This window comes from Nuphar pumila, chromosome 12, assembly GCF_984573655.1.
Source record: "Nuphar pumila chromosome 12, dmNupPumi1.hap1.1, whole genome shotgun sequence".
Classification (NCBI taxonomy): domain Eukaryota; kingdom Viridiplantae; phylum Streptophyta; class Magnoliopsida; order Nymphaeales; family Nymphaeaceae; genus Nuphar; species Nuphar pumila.
The window spans coordinates 23,773,917-23,796,963 of record NC_143260.1 but is presented as its reverse complement, the minus strand read 5'-3'; the positions used below and the strand labels follow the sequence as shown (position 1 = coordinate 23,796,963).

General features: G+C 35.8%; 1 protein-coding gene across 2 annotated transcripts; it reads left to right on the top strand.

The window, feature by feature from the left end:
• Positions 1-1,088: 1,088 nt before the first annotated feature.
• LOC149820322 (uncharacterized) lies at positions 1,089-22,075 on the top strand. 2 transcript variants are annotated; one of them, XR_016426702.1, is made up of 8 exons: positions 1,089-1,751; positions 14,762-14,864; positions 14,944-15,009; positions 18,680-18,853; positions 19,056-19,152; positions 21,355-21,492; positions 21,588-21,726; positions 21,859-22,075. XR_016426702.1 is itself a non-coding variant. In XM_089983405.1 (7 exons), exons 1-6 carry the CDS (start codon positions 1,187-1,189, stop codon positions 21,478-21,480), a joined length of 1,131 nt encoding a protein of 376 aa, XP_089839531.1. In that variant the 5' UTR covers positions 1,089-1,186; the 3' UTR covers positions 21,481-21,492; positions 21,575-21,726. The 2 variants fall into 2 exon arrangements, 1 of the variants encoding a protein (XP_089839531.1); XM_089983405.1 differs by lacking the exon at positions 21,859-22,075 and having other exon boundaries at positions 21,575-21,726.
• The last annotated feature ends 972 nt before the right edge of the window (positions 22,076-23,047 follow it).

Here is a 23,047-nt window from a genome sequence, read left to right as displayed (position 1 = left end):
CCGTACCAAACTCCGACGCTAACTGATGCTTACAAACATGAGGATAAGAGCAGCACATGCTTATGGGCATGCATTTCTGCGAAGCCCAAAATGCCAAAACAAACGTGACATTGCACACTTGCATCAATAGGTGTGCCATTTCACATGGTGGACCCCCTTTTTCGCTAAAACCGTTCCCGTGGGGGGAGGGTCTGATTTTGCTTCCACGGCAGTGGAATCCATAAAAGGAGTGCCGCGGCACCCCCATTCCGTGACAAGCAAACAACCCCCACATTATTTTTCCTTTTCTTCTTTCCTCTTTTCTCTCCCACCACTGCCCCCCTTCATCTCCCTCCCTACCACCCTTTCCCACCAGATGACCTCCCCCTTCTGAACCGGCTCTTCCCTCGCCCAACCGATGACGACTGACCTCCAACCTCGCCTGAGCCCACCAGCTCGAGACAGAGCTCCAACAGGCCTCTGTATGCCTGGATCAAGACATTCGGGCCGGGGGTGGCGCGCCTCGCCAGAGAGGCAGCCATGTTGGATTGACGGCATCTGCTAGAGTTCTCTGTCTTCGTCAGGTGACATTTACCGTCTCCGTAAAATAGAAAGAAATGAGAAAAAAGGAACATACCGACTATGAAGGTTGAAAGATCTACTAGAGGGGTTGAATACATACCAAATATGAGTCCGGTTTCAAAATACAAACAGTCAAACATATCCAATCAATTAGGGTTTAATCTGGATTCAAAGATACATGTGATAGAAACTGAATGGCGCAAAAAAAGATGAGCTTGCATGCAAAAAAAGAAAGCAATGGAACCCGATTTTGGGCCGAACCTGAATTAGATTTGACTTGAAAAACCAATTCAAATTCTGAGTCCAAATATAACACGTAAACAAATTCAAACCCAATCCAAATACACATTCAAAACTTATTTTAAACATCCAAATTCGAAAATAACATGTGGGATTCGGATTCGGATCTGATATCCAACCATATCGATCCGTGCTGCCATTTGCCAAAGCCCAAATCCAACAACTCAATTAAAACCGAAGAAAACGTGGCGTGTTGTCACAAAAAACTCTCTCTCTCAACTGCTTTATTCCTTCTCTTTCCTCCCCACCACCATCATCGCCACGGCCGCAGTTCCCTTAGAGAGAGAAACTAAAGAGAGGGAGTAAAATCTAGAGAGAGAAAGTGATGATGAAGTCGTTCGTCATCTACTTGGCGGTGGCGGTGCTGCTCATCTTCCTCATCTCCCACGGCCCCAAGAAGCGGCACGATGGGCCGCACCACCACCGCCGCCTGAAGCTGCGCTCCGCCTTCACCTTCTCCAAGGAGAAGCGCGACCCCGTCGCCTTCGACCCTCTCATCGCCGAGATCGAGCTACGCAGGGAGGACAAGCAATGGGAGAGGCAATACTTCCAGGAGCACCACAAGGAGTTCGCCGCCGCCGCCGCTGAACCGGCCGCCCCCGGCCACCAAGCGCAGCCGGAGTGGGAGGATTTCATGGACGCCGAGGACTACCTCAACAACGAGGACCGCTTCAACGTCACCTCCCGGCTCATCACCCTCTTCCCCCAGATCGATTTGAACCCCTCCGATGGCTTCTTGAGCACCGAGGAGTTGACGGAGTGGAACTACCAGCTGGCCCTCAAGGAAGTGATGCACCGGACGGAGAGGGACATGGAGATCCAGGACAAGAACGGTGACGGCTTCGTCTCGTTCCAGGAGTACGATCCACCGAGCTGGGTTCACCAATCTGGTTAGGCTCATTCTCAGATTTTCGCATTTTCTTTTCCTTTTTGGCGGTTACTTCGATCGTTTTCGTTGATAATTAGCGGAAATTGCTAAGTGGGGTTTCAGAATTTTCTGCATTTATGAGCGATCTGTGATTGGTTTTGGACCAGTTTCTGCAATGATGGTTATTTAGTGGCTGGCATGAATCGAAGTCAAGAATTGGTGGTTTAATGTTGGCGTTCTCTGCTTATCATGTGATGGTAACTTTCAGAATGGTGCGGGGGCAATGATCTTTCTAAGGTGTTGAAATTTCTGAATTTGTGTGAATGTTTTGGGAATGCACAGAAACGAAATCAGAAGTGAATTTTTTGATTTGGTGATAAAATGTCGTTATTTGATTTGGTCAATGTGAATTTTTTATTAGGAGGGACAGAGAGGAATATGTGGATCTTATTTCTTGTATAATGTAGAGGTGAAAAATGGAATAACTAGAGACCATAGCATGAATTAAGCTGCCGTCTTTAATAAGTGCTCTGAGCATGCATGTTAAGTGACTAGGCGACGTTGTTCTATGATCAAATTTTCTTTTCCTTTTTTGCGGTTACTTCGATCTTTTTGGTTGAAAATTAGCGGAAATTGCTATGTGGGATTTCAGAATTTTCTGCATTTATGAGCGATCTGTGATTGGTTTTGGACCAGTTTCTGCAATGATGGTTATTTAGTGGCTGACATGAATCGAAGTAAAGAATTGGTGGTTTAATGTTGGTGTTCTCAGCTTATCATGTGATGGTAACTTTCAGAATGGTGCGGGGGCAATGATCTTTCTAAGGTGTTGAAATTTCTGAATTTGTGCGAATGTTTTGGGAATGCACAGAAACGAAATCAGAAGTTGCTAGGTGATAAAATGTCATTATTTGATTTGGTCAATGTGAATTTTTTATTGGGAGGAATATATGGATCTTATTTCTTGTATAATGTAGAGGTGAAAAATGGAATAACTTGAGGAGACCATAGCATGAATGAAGCTGCCGTCTTTAATAAGTGCTCTGAGCATGCATGTTAAGTGACTAGGCAACGTGGTTCTATGATCAAACTTTGCTTTTAGCTAGTTAGCGGACATTATTTGATATTTAATGTTGTATGATAATCAATTTGACAAAAGTGAAGCATGAAAGATTGTCCTTTTATCATATACAGGGAACTGGTTTTGTGTGGTTTAAGATCTGATCTGCAAGTTTCGTAATAGTGATTTTGGTACATTGGTCAGTCAGCTTTCGATGACATGAGAGGTATGCTATTGTTGTATAGATGCATCACCATGTGTTTGATCAGGTTTTGGTTGTTGCATCTGTCTAACCAGTCTTTTATAATGAGTTTTTGAACATGTGCGTCGATACTTATGAGTTATGATGGAAAACCAAAGATATAAGGTACCATAATCCTGCTAAACACATCTTTCTTAGATGTTCTTTAAAACTGGGAAAACCCTTGATCTTATGAATTATGATCCTTATCTTGTGTCTCCGATAGCATCCTGATATTTGCTTGAAGCTGTCAATACATGTATAAGACTGGAGATGGTAGCACATTTTTTAATAAGGATCGAAGAGAGTCCAGAGGGTCTCTTAATGCCTTCCTTTTCCTTCTCATCTGTTTTATTTCACAAAGACTTTCCATTTATTCCTAAGGAAGAACAAACACACTAGGAAGGATTGTTCTCTCTCTCTCGCTCTATATATATATACATATATATATATATAGGGTTTATCTAATATTAAACTAGTTGCATTTAACATTAAATGGATTCAACCTTATTAAAATGGCTAAAATACCCTTAAAAAATGACATTTTTGAAAATGTGTGGTTACTTTTTAAGGTCAAATTGGTAACTTTGATGGATTCATCAAGTTTATTTTTTGGAAAAGGTTTTTGAATTTTCATTTTCCTCTTAATTTAAAAGACTTATAATGCCTAAAAAAGTAACCATGCATTTTAAAAAATGCATTCTTTTAAGGTGCGATAGTAATTTTAATATGGTTGAGTGTAGATAACGTTGAACACAACTAGTTTAATATTAGATAAACCCATATATATTGGCAAAGTTTAATGGCTCGTCCATATGGCTGGGCCCTAGATAAGTCTTGTTTATATTAAATTTTTTATGAGAAAGAAAATGAATAAAAATGCTAAATAACACATGCAGATATACATTAATTTCAACAGTAATTCTCCAAGGTGAGGTGACCAGAGAGAGAGAGAGAGAGAGAGAGAGAGAGAGAGAGAGAGAGAGAGAGAGAGAGAGAGAGAGAGAGAGATTTTAAAAATGACAAGCTGACACTTTTTATTTCTGAATAGATATGCCCAAACAAATTTATAATTACATTACTAAAACACATTAGAATTGTCATTTAAAAAAGTTATAAAGAATCAAATTGTTGACACAGACAACCCTACTGCTTCTATATGATTTATGATGTGACATGTGTGTGTGTGCGCACACATAGTTGCAAATCTCATTATTGGGATTTTCTTAGAAAAGGAAAATCTCAAGGTAAATTAAAAAAAATCATTTTCTCCAGAAAATGTAACAACCCCAAACTAACCCTAAAAAATGCGATTTTTTTTAAAAACAATTGTGGAAAACCTCCCAAGGACTAGGGGCACATTACAAATTTATTATACTTAATCCATCAACCATTCTACACATAGAGTCAATTTAAAACTATGAATTGAACTTCATTTATTTAATCAAATGAGTCAAGAAAGTTCAAAATTCAAAAATCAACTCTAATCCATTCCATGCACATCAAAACCGGGCCACCAAGTCATAAAGCCTTGAATCCTCTAGCCAGCCAGTCCCTCTTATCACTAAGCCTCCGTGCCTGAAAAACATTTTTAGAAAATGGGTAAGAACTGAAGTCCTCGTACGAATTCATCTAAAAATCCAACAATAAGGAAGTAGCATAAATCAAACACAAATTTAAGAGGAAATCATAGGCAATAATTTATCAGAACTAATTTACCATTTAAGCAGTTCAAGCAAGCATTCAACAATTTCATGCTAAATCAAATATTTAGGAATGCATGAAACTAATGCTAAACAGTAAAGGATGCGATCGATGCACATGCATGAATAACTTCTTAAATTAATTATCAGAGTTGCTTTTGCATGCATGTTCCTATTAAATGCACACAAATTTAATTTCCACTTTCCTTACAAACCCGCGGATACTAAAAAATGGACCAAGTTCCAGACATGAAAACATGGATTAAAGCATCAAGAACATAAAAAATACATGGAATATGCATGCAAAAATTTCTAGACATGTTCATGGATGCAAAAACATAGCTTTAAGCATCAAGAACATCAAAACAACATGGAATATACATGCAGAAATTTTTAGACATGTTCATGAATGCAAAAACATGGATTTAAGCATTAAGAACACCAAAACAACATAGAATATGTGTGCATAAATTTTCAGTTATGATTTGCCTTTAAACCCACGTGATTTAAGACATGCTAAACCCTTGTTTTATTAGGGAAAGAGAGAAACTCGTACATTGCTTCGAAGATTCAAAAAAAATCTAGAGGACAAAGGAGGAGACATCTTCTTCTTCTTCTCTTCTCTTTTTCTCTCTCCTTTATCTCTTTTCCTTCTCTCTTTCTCTTTTTTTCTCTCTCTTTTCTTTTCCCTCTATGAACGTTTTCTTCTTTTATCTCTCTCTCTCTCTCTTTTTCTAGGGGATGGTTTCTAGAGAGAGAGGCTCTCATTACCCTTTTTATAATTGGAGAGACTCTCTAGAGGGGGGTGACACCTCATTCTAGATGATTAGGGGTGGAGTTCTAACCAACTCGTAACCATATTTATCTTTTATTTTTTTTGTTTTATTACGTGTATCCTGTGAAATATTCCACACTAAGGGGGGACGCCCCTTCTAGATGTTTAAAGTGGGGTAAAGTTCTAATCCTTTCTCTTTAAATTCATATTTATGTTTTTAAAGTTTAAATTCATTTTAGTTTTAAAAAGGTATTGATGGATTATGGGTCCAAGTTGGACCTATGATCTAAATCTATATCCAATTCCAATTGGATCTCAACCTAGATCGGGTACTAGTCAATATGGATTCTGGACTCTGGACTGGGTCCAAATCCATATTAACATCAGTCCAATTATAAATGGAGCGGGTCGAGTCCGATCCAAATCGACCCCCCCCCCCCCCCAAAAAAAAAAAAAATAGAGGTTGGTCAAATAAAAAAATTACGTTTTCTGAGCCAACTGATATTCGAATTCGATAAAACAAATCTCCTACGAGATCTACGTTCCAAAACGGATCTAATTATGGTCTTAGATCTATTTTGCTCTTGAATCTCGCATGAATTTAACCTGATTTTAGCTTGAATTTTGCTCGAATTTAAAGGTTAAAAATAAATAAATTCGCATATTTTTCTTACCATATATAGATTTTGTCAATGGGCCCTAGACCTATGTCACAGGGACTCAGCAAAACGGGTATCGCACCCGCGTTGACACGACGCGGGTGAGCGTGCAGGTGCGGCACCCGGTGCGGTCAACCCGACCCTGGGTGCGGTAAACGCCCCTAGGGCCATTTTTTTTTAAACTTTAAAAAAATATCGCCAGACAGGGAGGATTAGGGCAAATTTTTGCCCTAATCCTCCCTTCCTCTCCTTCTGAAGCCTCCGTCGGACCCCGACGCTGTCGTCGACAGCTTCGTCGGACCTCTCCTCCTCAAGTACGCTCTCTCCTCTCCGACTCCCTCTTCTCTCATCCTCTCCTCTTCGACCCCTCCCCTGCACAAAGAGGGCGTAGGGAGGGGTCTCAGCCCCTCCCCTGCCAACAGAGAGTGCAGGGAGGGGGTTCGACCCCTCCCCTGCACAAAGAGGGTGCAGGGAGGGGGCTCGGCCCCTCCCCTGCACAAAGAGGGCGCAGGGTGGGGGCTCGGCCTCTCCTTTGCCAATAGGGAGCGCAAGGAGGGGGCTCGACCCCTCCCCTTGCTGCTATGTGGGCTTTCGGATGTTCGGTATCTGTTGGCTTAGGTGGGGAGTCGAAACAGCTCTCCTTCTTGCACTGATATTTTCAATGTCGGAATCGATGGATGACGCTTTGCAGTTGCGCGACCTTCGGGCCAGTGCTGCGACATTTACGAGGGATGCTACCTGGTTGATCCTGCCAATAGTCATATGCTTGTCTCAAAGATTAAGCCATGCATGTGTAAGTATGAACTAATTTAGACTCTGAAACTGCGAATGGCTCATTAAATCAACTATACTTTGTTTGATGGTACCTGCTACTCGGATAGCCGTACTAAAGTTAGAGCTAATAGTCTTGTAGAATAAAATTGTAAATTGTTAATTTGATTTATTGCATGCATGATGAATTGATTTGATGATATTGTGATAATTGTTTTTTATTTCATTAGTGTTAATGTTGTTAACTGATAAAACTTAATATATATATATATATATATATATATATATATATACACAACAACAACAAACAACAACAACTACGCCTTCATCCCAAAACAATTGGGGTCGGCGATATGAACCAACAAAGAAAATCATTCTGGGTCTTCCACATGAATCATATATATATATATATATATATATATATATATATATATATATATATATATATATATATATATATATATATATATATATATATATATATATTGCCGCACCCCCACACCCAAGGTTTTTGAAAGTGCTGCACCCACACCCACACCCATGTGGCATAGCCCTAGACCATATCCAAACCCATGTTGACATCAACCCATATTTAAACAATTTTCATAATTTTGTCATATTAAATATAAATATTTAATTAAAACTATATTTTTGAGCATAAAAATTATGGAAAAATTATGAGCTATTACAGAAAATCTCAAAAAAATATTGGTAGATTTAAAATTTAAAATATAAAAAATATATCAAAAACCTAAGAAAATCATGCAAAATAAAAATTATAAATATTGCATTAATAATGGGATGGTGTTGTATTAAAACTTAATATTTTCAAAATAGATGATATTTTGAAAGTATCGTGGTTTTCTTGGGATTATATCAGTTTGTAAATTCTCGCGAGACTCAATAAGGAGATTTAAAAAAAATAGTTGATAATTGTGACTGGGTGCGCGCGCGTAGTTTAGTGTAATCTAGGTTTTGATAGGTTCATCTCTAATCCTGGTGGTGCTTTTTTAATTTGGTTCAAAATCCATGTACATTACGTGTGCTTGATCAAGGTTAGACTAAGTACTTATCTTTGTAATGAAATATGCAGAAATACAAAACGAGGGAGGGCCTCTAAGGGCTTATAAGATCATAAACACAAAGTGCATATGCGCATACCACAAGTCCAACTATGGGACAATACAAGAGCACAAAAGCACGCACTAAGTGCATTCAAGACATCAAAGAACTAAAGAGAGGAACACAAAAATATAAAAAATATTCATCTTATTGAGCATGAATGCTTAAGAGAAACATTACAAAATGAAAGAGGATTAAAGCCTTTATTTATACACATACAAGAGAGAGGAAGACCTCAATAGAGCTATTGCACTGTTCCAACAATTCTATTGACTAGTCAACTCTATGTTGACTAGTTAAAAAAGAACCCAACAACTCTATTTGGTATTTAACCAAATGGTCCCTAGAAAGACAAAAAAGGACAAAAAAAGAATAAAGTGCCTCTAATGGGTACAACCTGTTACATGGACTAAAATGACCAAAATACCCCTAGTGGGTATTTACCTATTGCATTATTATAAATAAAAATATATATGCATATAAATATGAATATATATATATATATATATATATATATATATATATATATATATATATATATATATATATATATATATATATATATATATATATATATATATATATACAACTTAACACTCTCCCTCAAACTTATGGTGTGATATACCGAAAGCTTCAAAATACAAAAAGAATCACCAAGAAGGATCAAAGTCTTCAAGTGTCTTTATTGGAAGTCTCCATCTTTATGTCGCATCAAAGAATTTTGCAAATACAAGTCTCCAAATGTTTTCATTGGTGATCGTCCCCAAACACCTTCATTGGCTATCTCCATCTTCATAATATGATGCATCAAATATATTCCTTTCTCAATTCATCACATTTTTAAGAACCTGCAGAGAGAACAAAACAAAGGTTCCAACTACACAAAAAAATATCCTAACCCAATAGTTATAAAGTTTTTAAAATAAATATATTTTTGAACAAGAGAAACATTAGATAATTATTAAGAAAGCGGAGTATACCTCAAGGATAAATTTTTATGAAACCAAATCATAAACCCAAAATCAACATTTTTTTTTTCAAGAAAAACATAAATATTGATCATAAGAAAATTTGATCACTAAAGGACATATAAATCATCAAGAAGAGATAAACAATTATGCATAAATAATATCCTTAAGATTTTTAAAAAGCATTTCAAATGAAATAACAAATCATCATCGACAACATGCATATAAAATATAACAATTCAAAAAAGTCCTCAAGAAAAGATGAGATAATTAAATTCATGTAAACAATAATGTGAACAAGATAACTAATATGAAACACATATATATCCAACATGCAATTAAAACATTTTTAATGTATATAATAATGAAAGAGCAATCTCACAAATCCCAACCCATTAGGATTCATTCACATAACCTAGAATGAGCTTAAGCACAAAGCACCAAACATCAATCTTAATATATATATATATATATTTATATTATTAATAAAATGCACAAAAGATGCATAAAGTAGAAAAAGTTTAGAAATTTGATGGAAAGATTTTTAAAATCCCACTCTACAAAAATAATTATATTTGCAAATCTCAATAATAGTTCGATCACCACAAGCAATCACCTCACTAGACCTCTAAACCTCAAAATTCAAGTGTATCAGCTACTAGAACAAGAGCACAATCACAATACCACTTATGGGCTTAACAAACACAAAAAGTGTGAAAAACCAATGGGTGCACATAACTCACCATATTGAAAAACATCTCTTATCTACATAAAATGACACTTAAATAAGAGGCAAAACTCAATATTCAAGTGTATCTGTTACTAGAACAAGAGTATAATACAAACACAATAACCAATGGGTGCACATAACTCACCACATTAAAATAACATCTTTTGTCTACATAAAATGACACTTAAATAAGAGGCATAATAGGAGAAAACACACAAGGTAAGAGAACTTGTAATGAAAACAAACTAATGCCATCGAGAATGTAAGAAAAAGATTTACAAATCGAGGCAAAAATATTGAAGTTCGCAACCTTTTGAAACACCATGGTTTCAAAAAACACAATTACCATCATAGGATAAATAAGATAACAAGCATCCAATAATATAATAATGGCTACACAATCAAATGAGTGGTAAAACATACTCATAGAAATTGAGGTCAATCACCTACAAGTTAGATATACACCTAAATTAACAAGATGACATGAGGTGCACACTCAACTCACCCCAACGACTAACTCAGAATTCTAACAACAATGAGTTTAAAGGCCAATCACCCATCAATGAGACCTAAGACATGTGACAACACGTCCCTCATAACCCTTGAAAATCTAGACTGATAAGATGACATGAGGTGCACACATAACTCACCTCAACGACTAACTGTGGCTCTATAACATCAAGGTGCACAAGAAACAAATGATTGATACAACACACTCATAAAGCCATAGGTCAATCAACCGTCAGTCAGAGCCAAATCATTTGACAATCTATACTGACAAGAAGACAGAGGTGCACACATAACTCACCTCAACAATTAACAATTAACTCTGGTCCCACAACATAGAAGTGCATACAACTCACCTTGATAAGGACAAACAAATAATAATGGATATATCGAAAGAAGAGTGATGGACTTATAAAGCCAAATAATAAAAACCTTGAAAGACACATTCTAAGGAACAAGAACCGATAAGGCAAAAATTTTCAAGTCAAGGAAATCCTCAAGTAATGCAATTATAGAGCCTTCAATCACGAACCAAAATGTCCACCAATATGAAGTAGATAAACACAAAAAATATTCTCTAAGAAACATTCTCACAAAACCCACAAAAGGGTACACAAGAAGGCTCACAACATAAAAAATATCATTATTGAATATCATAAGTATGCAATGCAAATATTACACTTAAAATTCATGTGAAAATTCATGTGAGGTATCATGATGCAAATAAGTTTTAGTATAAACATGCAATGATACAACAAGATAAAATGTCCACCAGTAAGAGTCTTCAATTATGAGCAAGCATGTCTATCAATAATGGACAATTACTAAAGTGAACCACGAGAGAAACACTTATAACACCCATAAAGGACAAACACAAAGAAGGTTCTCATAATTCTCAAATTAATATTTTATTAAAGCTAAGTGTGCAAAAAAAGTATAATATTTAAATTCCACACAAAACATGTAAGATAATGTTCATTAAAGAGCCATGAGACTAAAAAAATAACACAATCACAAGGACTACAAAAGGGCCAACAAGAGAAACACTAAATAACATAACTATTTTTAATAATTTTTTAAAAAGGAACATATTTAAAAGGCATTCATAAAAGTAAATGATTTCCCTAAGAAATCATGCTCAATACCTTATGCACGAATAGATAATCTCATTCATCATGTAAGACAATCGCAAGTGTAGAAGGATCATATATCAATATAAAATTAATTTATTCAAAATTCAAAATTAGCGAGGTATCCATGATCACTAAGATCCTAACCACATAATTTTTAATACTTCATAATCTATTTTAGGTTTCACATAAGAATACATCAAGAGTAAAGCAAGAAAAAAATTCAAACACAAGTTAAGCAAAATCTTATAAGATCATACTTGTGAATGACATTCAACACCAGTGTTGTGAAAAGCGTTGAGGCGTAGCAAGGCGCTCCACCAAAATCTGAGGCGAGGCGTAAGCCTCGAGGCGTAAAGCGTAAGCCTCGAGGCGTAAAGTGTAAGCCTCAAAAAAAAAAATTTAAAACTTAAAAAAACTATAAAAAATATCTAAAATTATAAATAAAAAAAATGCTTTATTGATGAAGCAACAACCAACAAGAAATAAAAAATCTCAAATAAATATGCAGCGCAGGGTGTGGATTGGCTAAAGTCAGATAGGCGAGAAGATGATCTTGCACGTCGTCCTGGAAGTATTGTTCAGGTGATTGAACAGTCAAAATCTTTTGTAGCAATTAATAAGTGATGCGTATCTTTTTTTTATTAATCTAAACGCTTGTATGTGCAAAAATATGCAGCACAGGGTGGTAATGATTTTTTTTTCATTGTCAATATACAGGTTTCTTCCTAAATTTTTATTCTTCCATTAGTTGATTGCTTGCTTTCCAATCGGACGAGGCTTGCTTGTGAATCAAGCTGGACATGATTTGGTTGGATATGCAAGTAAAATTCTTGATCTGCTCAAGAAGCAGGTAATATGCAGGCTCAAGCATGCATGACCACTAATTTTACTTTCATGCACCATATATATCAAATCTGCATATGAATTTGATTCAGATTATGCTGCCTAAGCATGATCTTGGATCTGATTGATCGTTTGACCATCCAACCTATGGATCTGATTCAGGTATTCTGAAATAAAACAAAAATGAATTGCTCAATGCCATGAAATACAAATCCTAATTTTGATTTTTCTTATAGTTGGTATAAGTCATGTATAGGTACCATATAAGATGAGATGCAACAAATGAGAGACAGAGAGAGATTAACAAATCTAGATAGCCACGCAGCCAAACCAATAACCCGGTTTTCTCTTTTTACATATATTTTATGCTGTTTTACATATATAGTTAATGAGAGAGAGTACCTATTTTAGGGAACCACCACGAGAGGGATAGAGACTGTTGTGTGTGAGAGAGAGAGAGCGACTGTGTGAGAAAAAAAAACAGAGAGAGAGGTTGCGTGAGAAAAAACGAGAGAGGCTACGTGAGAAAAAATGAGGGAGAAAGAGACTAAGTGAGAAAAAAATCAGAGACAAGAGAGAGCATACCTATTTTGAGGCTCCACTACGAGAGAGACTGCTTTGAGAGCTGAGAGATAGAGGCTGCTGTGAGAGCTGAGAGAGAGAGACGACTGTGAGCAAAAAAACAGAGAGAAAATAACGAGCATAAAAAATAATGGCCCCCCGACCCTAATTAGGGTCGGAGGTGCTTCATTTAAGCTCTAATGTTTGGTCGAATGAGGGTTTTGACCCTCATTTGACCAAATAAATCGAGGCGTGTACGCCTCATTCTGAGGCGCGCCTCGCCTCGAGGCATGCGCCTCAATGCCTATGAGGCGCACGCCTCGAGGGTTTTGCGCTTCACACATGCGCCTCAAGGCATAACGCTTCTCGCCTTAAGGCGGGGCACGCTTTTTGGGCCTTGAGGCGCGTTTTTAACAACATTGTTCAACACCATTTCAAATTATTTTAAAATATTTGACAAATTTTCAAAAAGAAACAAAACAAAGTCCAATAATAAATACGAACATGATTTGACATTTATAACCATGAAGTGTCCAAATAAAGCATCTAAATGCCAACAATACATGCTCAAGAATACTAGATCATATACGTACATATTAAATAAAGCGAGTTCGAAAAACTAAGATTCAAACTAGATTTCATAAAAGCATGCACATATATAATTTCTCAAGGTCAAACAAATATTATAAACCTTATAAAACATTTAATAAAAATAAATCCAACAATAATTAATTTTTTTTTAAAGATTGTAGTTTTTAACAAAAATAACAAATAATTTTTCAAAAATAAGAAAAATGAGTGATTTCTCATGCATAATGCATGATATAGATAACTCAAGTAACACTTAAGATATAAGATACATACCTGGTCAAGATTTTTCTTGAATTTAAGCCACACAACGATCACAAATCCTTCACGAAGCATGAACTCAAACTAAAGAATTTCAAGACCCAAAAAAGGCAAAATACCAAGAAAGGTTTTTTTGGCTCTGATACCATATAATGAAATATGCGGAAATACAAAACGAGGGCCTCTAAGGGCTTATAAGATCATAAACACAAAGTGCACACGCACATACACAAGTCCAACTAAGGGACAAGCACAAAGACACTACACAAGCACTAAGTGCATTCAAGACATTAAAGAACTAAAGAGAGGACAACAAAAATATAAAAAATATTCATCTTATTGAGCATGAATGCTTAAGAGAAACATTAGGAAATGAAAGGGGAACAACTCTATTGAAGTTCACTAGTAAAAAAAGAACCCAATTGCTCTATTTGGTATTTGACCAAATAGTCCCTATAAAAACAGAAAAGGACAAAAAAAAAGAATAAAGTAAAAGTACTAATGTGCCCCTAATGGGCACAGCCTATTACATGGACTGAAATGACCAAAATACCCCTAATAGGTATTTACTTATTACATCATTATAAATAAAACACACACACACACACACACACACACACATATATATATATATATATATATATACAACTTAACAATATCCAACAGATACGCTTGTGCAGGATTTAGTTTGGTGCAACACATCTATGTGGAAAAAATTTGGGAGTTAATCTAATATGAGAACACTTTGGGAATAGCTTCGTCCCTGCTTTTGACCATTTGTGACTTTTGGCTTTTATTTCTTTGTTGCTTGCCTGTCCTATTCAACAGTTAACAATTTTGTTATTCTTATTTTCGTCCTTTATTGCTCATGTTGTAAAGTTATAGTATAAACTCTACCACACTAAGACATTTCTTTACACAATTTGCTTGTTATATGTTGTTCTTTCACGTGGTTGATTTTATTTTAAATTTTTAATTTTTTAACATATTGTTCTGTAGTAGTAATGATGATGCATCATCTGCGATTTCAAAATCATGGGCAGTAATTTTATGTAGTGCAGATTTCTTGAAACATTTCATCTAGCTGGTTGATCTTCTTTTCTTTATCAGATAATGATTCACATGCTTCTGAGCTGGGGTGGTGGAGAGAAGAGCACTTTAATGCTTCAGATGAAGATGAAGATGGTCGTTTAAATAAGACAGAATTTAACAAGTGTGTATTTTCATTTAAATTCTGGTTGCCTTTTCTTTGTACCTGTCTTCAATAATCTTTTTTTCTTATCTTCTTTTAGTTTCTTGCATCCGTCTGACAGCAATAACAAAAAGCTCCACATGTGGTTGTGCAAAGAGGAAGTAAGGTATCGAAATTTATTTAAAAGAAAATTTTCCATTTGAGAATCTTTTTTCCATCATGTTTGACTTCTATAAAATTATTTCACTCCGAATCTCTTCCCTGCCTTTTCTTTCTCCATTTTGGTCTAAATTCATCTCTTTGGGTTTCGAGCAGAGAAGGGTGCTTCATGGAGTTTCACGAAACTGAATTATTTAAAAAGACAATGCACTTGAAACTAAAAAGGAAACAAAGGAGAGAAAAGTTTTGATGATTATAGATGGGCTGTAAATAACAAAATGTAAATAGAGAGCTTCATGATAATATGCATATGAGATCTGTGAAGAGTATGACTAGTAAACAAGCATAGCCATTGCAAGACCTAGCATGTTAAGTTGAAAAAAAAAGGAAACTAAGAGAACAAATCCCTGATGGTAATGGTCTTTAAGTAGTTAACTATGTAGTGGCTTCATGATATGCACAATGAACTGTGATGCCCATTGCTACAGTTGATTGTACCTACAATCTAGTTGGAATATCATGATGCAAGTTGTTTTGACTCAATTTAACCTTGTAGATGTGTTCAGCATGGTTGATTTAGTGGGAATTGACTCTTGGATTTTTTTTATGAAAAAATAGGTTTTTTAGACAGAAAAATCAATGCATTTACAACTGTCGATTTTTGCATTGCCCAAAAACCTGTACATATGTTGGATTCCAGTGATCCAACAGCCGGTTTCTACTAAAAAGGACACATAGATCACATCAATGGGGTCAGCTTGACCAAAAAAAAAAAAAGATAAAAAAATTGGAGTTTGCTAACATTGATCCCTGTATATCTTGAATCATGCTATTCCGATGTGTATATAAGATTTTGCAGGGTTGAAAAATCAACAGCCTACAATGTAGAATATCAACCCTTATAAATTCATATCTTTACCTAAAAAAAAACACAATCCAAGAATTTATTCCTACTATTTGGACCATGCTAAACACATTCATGGGGTTAGATTTGATCAAAACAACTTCCCATTATGGTTTCCACCTAAGGGGTTCCTTACACACACACATATATGTATATATATATATAAAGAGAGAGAGAGAGAGAGAGAGAGAGAGAGAGAGAGAGAGAGAGAGAGAGAGAGAGAGAGAGAGAGAGAGAGAGAGAGAGAGAGATTCTAAACACTTTAAGTCTTAACCCGTCCTAAACACTTTCAAAAAACATAGTTGCACGTGTTTTTCACTTGATCCTAACCTATACATGCATTGATTATAATTTATTCGCTAAACACCATGCATTGGATCTAATTGATTTGATGAGAAACCTTGATTTCTATTTCACCAAGTTTTGGTTGCAATATGAGCCATTAATTTTTGACCGCTTCGCATCTAAACATGAAAAATACTTAATCTAATACATGTTTCATACTAAGTAAGCTATAAAGAGTACATCTATAAGTTTGGATTAAGCAAACACCTGAAACTTTGTCCTTTGAAGCTGTTTAAAATGGTTTAGGAGATACTCATCTCTCTCTCTATATGTATGTATATATATATATATATTCTAGCCAAGTAGAGAGTTTGTGAGTCATGGGTATTTTGTATTGTGCTTAAACATTAGACTTGAGCTTGGCTTGCAGAGCTTGTTTTCCTGGGTTTGCATGATGGTTTCATAAACTGATGTCTAGTAGCTTGGAAGTTATCTGCTTGCATATGGATGATAAAATTCTCATGAATGCCACCACCAGACCATCTGCTATTTGCACTTGCATGCAGCATCAATAGCTAAACAGGTAGGTTATTAGTATTGTTTGATGTTCTCAACGTGTTTTGGCTTTTCACCATCTTTCTTTGGAAAATAAGATTTTGGCAAAGCTTAGAGGTTAGGCTGGTAAACATGCCAAAAAAGTTGCTGTTCCCTTGTTTGGGCTTGTCATTCTTGCTCACCCAGCTAATCTTGGGGTTAATCTCATCATGAACGCAAGCACAGTTGCTTGGGCTCGGCTTGCCACGAGCTTGAGTTGTCCTAAGCTGGCTTGTTAAATTAAAAAGTTATTATTTTTAGGAGGGACATATCAAAAACTTGAACACCCAACTTATTGTGAAGGAGGCCCACAGTAAGAACAAAAATTGCCATGGTATTGTAATTTGCGCATGTATAAATTTGATGAGTCAAGTGAGTGACATTTATTCAGGCTTGGCTTGTTAAACCAAGGTTGTCCGTATCATGTCATATCGTACGTTATGGTATGATACGTATTGTTACTTTTGGGCTTTACTATACAATACACATTCGTATCGTGATACGAGTGTATATTGTACCCGTATTTGGTGTATCATACGATACGCCCCTGTATCATGCTGTATCGTACAATACATCTTTAACGCACTTTAAAAAGGCCAAAAATTAATTTTTTTCATTTTGGGTTTTAAATATTTTTTGGGGGCCAACTTTTTCATTTGTCTAGAGGCCATTGGAATTGCATTTTCACTGTTTTTTCATCCAAAGAAGTGGGTTAAGATAATTCATTTCCACCATTTTTTCACTCAAAAAAATAGGTTAAGGTAAAAAAATCTTTATTATGAGTAAAATTGCAAAGCTACTCTCCAAAAAAAAGTTGGATCTGTGAAATTAAAGATTTATATTAAGGTAGAAATCAGGCTCCACACTCCTCCAACAAAGATGGCATAAGATGATCCGGCATAGTAATGGGGCACTCAAGTAATGATTGAAAATTGATTGAAAATCGAGTGCAACTATTGTCATAATATTTTTTGTTTATATAGTATGAAAGTATGAGTCTTGTGCATGTTCTTAATCGCAAGATATTTAATATTTTTCATTGTTCTTGTGAGATAGTTGATGTTTGATGATGTCTTATTTAGCTCATAGAGACATAAATGCTTCATATGTGATTTTATGGTTGTATTTTGTACAATTCATCATTATTTGATGTGATATGATTTTTTAGAATTTTTACTAATTTTTTCTGATTTTTCTTGATTTTTTTTTATTTTTTATTTTTTAAAATTTATGATACGTTTACGATATGATATGATACAGTGTTACTATTGCCCGACCGATACGGGTAACGATACACTACTTACAACCTTGTGTTAAACATAATCAACTTATAAATTAGGTTCATGTTTGGTATAAAAAACCTATTTTAAAAGTGTGAATGAGCTCAAGGCTCCGCAAACAAAGTTGAGTAGCGTGCATCTTGGCTATTTGGAGCATAGTTTCCAATAAAGGAAGCGGAAGCGGAATAGCAGCAACGCACTTCTAAAATTTTAAGAAGCGGAAAGCGCATGACAACTTAGAAGCGAACCGGAAGTGACCTAAGAAGCGTACCGGAAGCGACCTAGGATTCAAGTGGAAAGCGAATAAAAATCGGGTTTTTCCGACATTGGGCAAAAAAAATTTTTGTTAAAGGCTCCAAGCCCTAAAAAAAACTCACTTCTTGATATTGGGAAGCGAGCTGGAAGTGCACTTCCCCATAAATGGGAAGCACACTTCTCATTTATAAAGGTCTCTTCCCCGCACATTTAGGGAAGCGTGCTTAGCCGAGTCATTTTCTGATAACCCTGAATTGTAGGCCTCTAAAGCAGTCTCTGTTTCGAAATTAACAGTATATTGCTTGAAATAAGTTTGCTAACTGCATTGGCTTTCTTTTTCTTTTTTTTTCAAATGTCAGGGAAAGAGATTCCAACAAGGATGGGAAGATTGACTTTCAAGAATTTTTCCATGGTTTGTTTGACTTGATACGAAACTATGATGATACAGATCCTAATGCTACACATGTCTTTGATACCTCAAGGGAGATACCAGCAAAGAAATTATTCGGAGAGATTGACCGAGATAATGATGGGTGTGTACCTATTTTTGCTGCTTTTGTAGAAACTTAATGTCATTTTTTTCTCCAATACTAGAATCATTCTTTTACTGTTCATCATCTTTCATCTTCTTGTGTGTTTGAATGTGTGCATGTGTGTGTGCACGTGTGCTTGCATGTGTGTGTGTGTGATTACCTTTTCATATTTAAGAATCTGAAACTTTTGCTTCTCAATCAGGTACTTGTCAGCAGCTGAATTACTGCCTGTCATTAATAAACTTCATCCAGGGGAACGTTTCTATGCAAGGAAGCAGGCGGACTACACAGTAATGCAGGTTATACTTTTGGTATTCTGAGATAAAGAGTCCTTGTTAGAATATGTCATGGTTTGCATAATTTTCCACTAATGGTAGCAAATAATATTGGTATTTTATCTGGTTCATCAGTTCATATCAGTGCTTCCTTCTGCTGCTAGATTTTGTTAATATTATGTTTTTGTACCTCTTATTTTTCTTTCTTCGAAGCCAGTCCATAGTTATGTAGGGCATATGGCTATCTGCTTCATATGGAATAGTCCCTGAATAGCAGTAGATCCCAGTTCATTGGTAGCTATATGAAATCCAAAATTACAAATATTTTTCTCTAACAATTGAATCTACATGACAGTTTGACCATTCAATGTAAAATTTTTGCATGGACAGTGTGGGTCTCTGGCCTAAGCCTGTTTATTGCTTTTTAACTCATATTGACTGAAAATGTCATGACACAAATTTAGATACTAAAACTGACGTACCTGCATATGCAACGGAATCTTTTGATGATTTATCAAACCTTGCTTTCACCTCTTGATGATCTCAGGTCATTTGAATTATTTGAGCTTGCAGTACTTTTTTCAGAGAGCATGCTTGATCATGGTTTACCGTTGTAGCTATCATTGTTCAGTTGAATGCATTTTGAAACTTTTATCATATACAATATCTCACTTTCAAAGTACTCTTTTTGTAGGTTTCTTCTCCTATTATAAGGAAAATGACCCTTAAATTATATTCATCAACTTCTGTTGAAATCTCAATCTAGCTTGAGGCATCAGTAACCCTGTCATTATCAAGTATCGTACCAACTCATTTGTCAAGATGTTTAAAGTGCATTTAAAGGGAAGGATACTCAAAGTGTACATGACCTTGATACATTGCTGTTCCGCAAACCACCTTGTTGGTTATTTGAATTAGAGATGGACATTACATATGAACAACTAATCACAAAGATTAGGACATTGCTATGGTTTTGAATTATTGTTTTTACTGATTCGCAAACTAAATAGCATCTGTTCTTATGCCTAGATAGCAAAACCAGTATAACAGTGGCACTGGTGATGATGATGATTTGAGGGATTAAGAAAAATGAAATTTCACCCTTGTGTTGGAAATAATTAGATTTCTTTATGTTGGAAATAATCAGATTTCTTTGATATGAAATCTTACGTCCAGAAAGAAGCCTCCTTGTGCATCATTATACAAGATATATTTAGTGGATAATAGCCTTATCTGGTTGCTTTCTAAATGATAGGAGGTTCTTTATGGGGAAAGCAGAATAATCTTGGACAACTGCATTGATCCGGTTTTGCTAGTCATATTGGGTTGGCTAATTTTGATTGGCTGATGGCATTTGCTGACTGTAGTGTAGGGGTTGATTCTTAGACATGAACTTCTATTTTTATGGCTTTTTGCTTTTATGTTTTGTGTTCAAACTACTAGTAGAATTCTTCCTTCATTGATCGAGTTAAAAGTTCAGAGATGCTCTTATCTATTTGCAACTAAATATTATTATTTCTTGAGGCTAGAATGATAAAGTTCTTCAATAAATTATTATACATCCATGTCACGGTGATCAGAATCTGCTATATGACAAAGAGTGATTTGCATTAATCTTAATTTTGTTTCCCAACTAGCATAATAAATGGTTTCATTTTCAGAAAGAAAGTAACATGAGTCAATTCTGTATGAAAACTAAACAGTAAATTAAATTAGGAATAAAGTATGTATAACCGCTTTCGGTGGCTTTTGGTAACTCAAGCTGTCTACTGGGTGGAGGTGTGTTTATATCATTGATATCTCACAATAATATATGTTCCAAGCTGGGAGTTACGTTAGCCATTAGGGGAGTTATACCAGGCCTTAGGCATTTGAGAGAAGTTATTCAGAAAATGGAGTATTCACAAACATGTCCTCTGCGAAAGTGACTTCTGGATAACATTCTTTCACAAAATCATGGGGCCAATTTCCTACCAGGTGGCCCAAAGTCCTGCAAAATATTCTCCTCCAACATAAAAAAATGTAAGATTTTTATTAAAGTCCCTCTGGCTGCCTTTCTCCTGAACAATGCCTAATCTACCAATAGCATTCTGCAGAAACCTACTTGTTATATCTATTTGATAAGCTATTCTTTATTAAGCAACATACATGAGTCTGTGCGTTTATGTCAGGAGTATGTTGTTTTTTTCCTTTTACTTAATTGATTTATATTTAATATAACTGCAGGCAGACAAAAATAAGGATGGACGACTAGATTTGCATGAGATGATTGAAAATCCATATGTTTTTTATAATGCTGTCTTTGGTGATGAAGAAGAAGATGAATATGATTATCATGATGAATTCCGTTGAACACCTATTGAAGTGAGTTTCTATACCATTCATTCTCTATTCAAGTTATTTCACAAATACAGTTCTATCTTGTGATATTGTTGATGTATATCAGCATGTTTGATCAGTGACCCCATTGGAAGCCGTACATAAAGAGATGATTCAAGAATTGGATTTATTTCTTTCATTGGGAAGTTTTTGTAGTTTTAAGAGTGTTTATGACAAAGTGGACTAGTCCAAGATCTGGGTTGGTGGAATCCCTTGATTGTAAGCTTGTCTCTTTTCCGCTTTTCCTGTTTTTGAGTTGTTTTTCAAACAAGTATTACTAAATGGCTAGAATGCTAATGTTCTTTGATAGAAACTAATCATGGTTTGGCATCTGCTCTACTCTTTGTGCAGTTTTAGTATAACATTTGATTTATAGATGTTGGAGGAACTCCTGCATGTTGCTAAACAGCAAAGGACATGCTCTAACTGTTCACACTTGGATTGTAATTTATTTTATGAACTTGTATTCATCACAGCACCAGTCATTTGGATAATGTATAATAAACTTTACCAACATCTTTTTCTCCATATCGTTCCAAGAAAATTTTAGCATTCTTTTACATCTGAATAGAACACAATGTTGTTCGTGCTCTCTGATTTTACTTTCTTTGTATATAATTATGCACTGTGATAACTGCTCTGTAATTCGCCCATCACGGGTCTGCTTACATGATTAGATTGATGCATGATTGTTCGTTCTTTCATGGACATCTGATCAATTCGGTGTGTGCACACCGTGTTAAAAGTGTTGGAAGCAACTTGGTAGTGGGCGAGGAAGTGATCCTAAGGTTTTATTGTCCAAGCAGGGTGGCAAGTCCTTATGGGTTTTGAATCCACCTAGAATGGTCCAACACCTTGGACAGGTTTCCTCATCATGGAAAAAAAGCTGTTTTCCAAAATGGGTCGCCTTTTTCCTTCAACTTTTCCCCCCTCTGAATCCTCCAAACAGCAAAAGACTCATTAATACGAGAAATGTGGTCATTCTTTGTTACTACTGAATATCCGGCCCTCTTTTTCTGTAATGGAATCAAAACAGGTTTATTTGTTTTCTAAGTCATTTTCATCAAATACACCCATCTGCATGACTGGATCTTGTGGAATGGAACTGTCTTTATCCAAGGGGTCTGGTGTTTGAATCCCACAGAGGTTGTCCCCAAGGTTCATTATCGTGTTTTTGTATTTGGAAAATTTATTGGGACTGATACCATTCTGCTAAACCTTTCCGCCGTTGTCCAGCCACAAGAGGAATTTAGTGGAAGTGGATTTCAACTCCGCTGAATTTGGTGAATCCAAACATGGCATCAGAAATTGAAAGAAAGTCCAGCTCTTCTATATCACCGTCAGGTTTATTAGGCTCTATCATTTGAAGAGGTTGTTCGTTATAACCCTAAGTATCCTTGACTATCAAATGCAGGCATGAATGGGAAGAATCATTTGGTAGCCATACTGTGGAGGGCAATGCAACCCCTTGTTGCATCAACTCAGCTGAGCCAGGATAGATATAAAACTGGATGGATCTAGGTTGGATCATGGCTGATCT

Bases quoted from the DNA above. Each gene is read 5' to 3' on its own strand.
- LOC149820322 (XM_089983405.1), top strand. From the start codon at position 1,187: ATGATGAAGTCGTTCGTCATCTACTTGGCGGTGGCGGTGCTGCTCATC. The intron at 1,752-14,761 runs GTTAGGCTCATT...TTTCTTTATCAG, and splicing joins GAGCTGGGTTCACCAATCTG to ATAATGATTCACATGCTTCT. The intron at 19,153-21,354 runs GTTATACTTTTG...ATATAACTGCAG, and splicing joins CGGACTACACAGTAATGCAG to GCAGACAAAAATAAGGATGG.